The sequence below is a fragment of the Bison bison genome, unplaced genomic scaffold (assembly GCF_000754665.1).
Source record: "Bison bison bison isolate TAMUID 2011002044 unplaced genomic scaffold, Bison_UMD1.0 scf7180017864062, whole genome shotgun sequence".
Taxonomy (NCBI): domain Eukaryota; kingdom Metazoa; phylum Chordata; class Mammalia; order Artiodactyla; family Bovidae; genus Bison; species Bison bison.
The window spans coordinates 1,824,911-1,828,007 of NW_011494634.1; the positions used below are offsets into that span (position 1 = coordinate 1,824,911).

General features: G+C 40.5%; 1 protein-coding gene across 6 annotated transcripts in view; it reads left to right on the forward strand.

Moving 5' to 3' along the window:
- Window positions 1–3,097, forward strand: part of CFAP54 (cilia and flagella associated 54) — a 308,337-nt gene that overhangs the window by 107,295 nt on the left and 197,945 nt on the right. For all 6 annotated transcript variants that reach the window (XM_010836300.1, XM_010836298.1, XM_010836299.1 and 3 more), the window contains one exon: window positions 2,155–2,283. In XM_010836300.1, coding sequence (XP_010834602.1) covers window positions 2,155–2,283 — 129 coding nt within the window. The remainder of the gene's footprint in view (window positions 1–2,154; window positions 2,284–3,097) is intronic.

The following is a 3,097-nucleotide window of genomic DNA, read 5'->3' on the forward strand; positions in this document are numbered from 1 at the left end:
TGAATATGCTATCTAGGTTGGTCATAACTTTCCTTCCAAGGAGTAAGCGTCTTTTAATTTCATGGCTGCAGTCAACATCTGTAGTGATTTTGGAGCCCCAAAAAATAAAGTCTGACACTGTTTCCACTGTTTCCCCATCTATTTCCCATGAAGTGATGGGACTGGATGCCATGATCTTTGTTTTCTGAATGTTGAGCTTTAAGACAACTTTTTCACTCTCCACTTTCACCTTCATCAACAGGCTTTTTAGTTCCTTTTCACTTTCTGCCATAAGGGTGGTGTCATCTGCATATCTGAGGTTATTGATATTTCTCCTGGGAATCTTGATTCCAGCTTGTGTTTCTTCCAGTCCAGCGTTTCTCATGATGTACTCTGCATATAAGTTAAATAAGCAGGGTGACAATATACAGCCTTGACGTACTCCTTTTCCTATTTGGAACCAGTCTGTTGTTCCATGTCCAGTTCTAACTGTTGCTTCCTGACCTGCACATAGGTGTCTCAAGAGGCAGATCAGGTGGTCTGGTATTCCCATCTCTTTCAGAATTTTCCACAGTTTATTGTGATCCACACAGTCAAAGGCTTTGGCATAGTCAATAAAGCAGAAATAGATGTTTTTAGGTAGGTCTTATCAGATATAAGCAGGCACTTACTGCTTTTCAGCCACTTATATATCCTTCACTTCCTGGGAAGTCACAGTTGTTACCTATCTTAAATTGTTATTGTTTAGTCGCTAAGTTGTGTCCGACTCTTTTGGGACCCCATGGACTGCAGCCCACCAGGCTCCTCTGTCCATGGGATTTCCCAGGCAAGAATACTGGAGTGGGTTGCCATTTCCTTCTCCAGGGGATCTTTCTGACTCAGGGATTGAAACCGTGTCTCCTGCTTGTCAGGAAGTTTCTTTACCACTGACCACCAGTGGTAAAGAATCCAGTTATCTTAAATACTAACCTATTCAACCTAACAGAATACGTCTACAGATAAGTTCATACAGACTTATTTATACCCTAAGAGAGTTTCCCTGGGGGTTCATGGTGAATGTGTCCCCTTGTGTGATCTCTTGCTAGAGCAGGGTCTGTGCAAATCAGATTGTAGGCCAGGGACGCTTTCCTGTGTTAATGTTAGATCCCAGGTTTTAATGACCAGGTAAAGCTGTATAAATAAGGAGGGAAAGCTGCTCTGGGATAAACCTCCCCTGTAGGGAGGCATGAAGTCCTGACACCATGGTGAGTATCAGGATTGATACTTGATTCAATATTTTGTAAGCTGAAAGTACAACACAAGGATATGAATACTGGAAGATGACACTGGAGAGGGAGGTAAGGACCAGGCTAGAGGAGGCCAGATAACAGTTTGTAACAAGGAATGTGGATGAGACTGGGTGGCAGAGTGGCTCCTTCTCATATTCTGAGTACAGCGTGTACTTCCCAGGGCTCATGGAGAATCTGCCCAAACCAGCTGATCTCCAGCCTAGTTCAACACGAAGGTCATGTATATCATTCACAGCTAAAAATGTTCCCCAAGATGTCATGAGGTCAGTAATTGTGTCATTTCACAAAGAAGACAACCCAAGACAAGAAGTGGTGGTTACATGGCCTTTAACAATGATTTTGTTTTAGCGTGGCTCTTTTAAGTGGAAATGCTTTTTAATAGTTAGCTTACTATACCAAAAGATGTATGTCCCAGCTGTGCTGTGCTGTGCTTAGTCACTCAGTTGTGTCTGACTCTTTGTGACCGCATGGACTGTAGCCCACCAGGCTCCTCTGTCCATGGGGATTCTCCAGGCAAGAATACTGGAGTGGGTTGCCATGCCCTCCTCCAGGGGATCTTCACAACCCAAGGATCGAATCCAGGTCTCCCGCATTGCAGGTGAATTCTTTACCATCTGAGCCACCAGGGAAGCCCCAGAGATACCAAGAATTCGTTACTGATGAAATTCCTGGTTTTTCATTTGTTTGTTTGTTTTTGGTCCTTTATTTAAAATACTGAAATCATACAGTTTGAATTCTAGAGAAATATGGTCTGGAGGTATGCTTACATAGCAAAAACAGGGGCATTACATCCAAAACATGAAACTTATGAATTTCCAGAAGGTGATACATGGCACTTGAAAATAGATGTGAATTTCCAACAGAGATAATTAATATTTTTAATCAGATCCTGCGTTCATGGAAGGAATATGACCTGGCAGTAATGATTATAAATTATGGAAAAAAGGTGTTGGACATCTCATCAGGTTGCAAATCTCTATTTGGTACTACAGACCTAGAGGAAATGCAAGAAGAGGTAATTGTTTGTTCTTTGTGTCTCATCTTTAAACATACATTATTTGAATTTTATGAGAGGTCATGTAGTGTTAGTAAATATGTTAGATAATTGATTAGTTTTTAGTTTGTCATATTTACATAAAAGAGGATGAATGTATAGTGAAGAGCTTCTTTTTTCCTTCCTTTTCTTTCAATTTTAATTACTATCCAGAAAATTAAAAGGTCTCTATGCTAGAATATTGAATAGCCCCCTGTTTCTAGTATTGATGATCAGTTAGGTGTTGATGAGAGCTTCCTATACCCAGTTGGACATTAGACTGAAAGCCCTCAAAGGTCTCTCCCAGACTGAAGATTTTTATTATTTTCGGTGGGTCACTGAATGCAATAAATATGTCAGAGCTTTTTGCTCTGCCCCAAGTAGATTTCCTGAACTTCTTGTAACACCTACATTGTCTTCCTTATGAGGCTTCTAATGTTTGAGATAACTTTTAAGTAAGACCCATGCTGACTCCAAGCATGGGTCTTACTAGATCGTTATTGCCTTTTCTTGAAAGTATGTGGTTAAATGATTTTGTAGGTAGATCAAATTTTGAAACATTGCTTAGTTTATCTGGTTTCTGAAGAGTACTGGGAACTGCTTGCAGCCTCTTTTGTGATCAGGATTGGGGTTGAGACTATGACCCCTAAGCCTGTTTCAATTGGAGTAGCTCTATCTCTATTATATGTGGAAAAAGCTTAAGAAAAATCCCATAGTTTCCCTGGATGAATATTTTTAGCCATAATACTTTTTGGGGTGTGTGTGGGGATTCTAGAGAAAGTTTTGATTAAGCTGA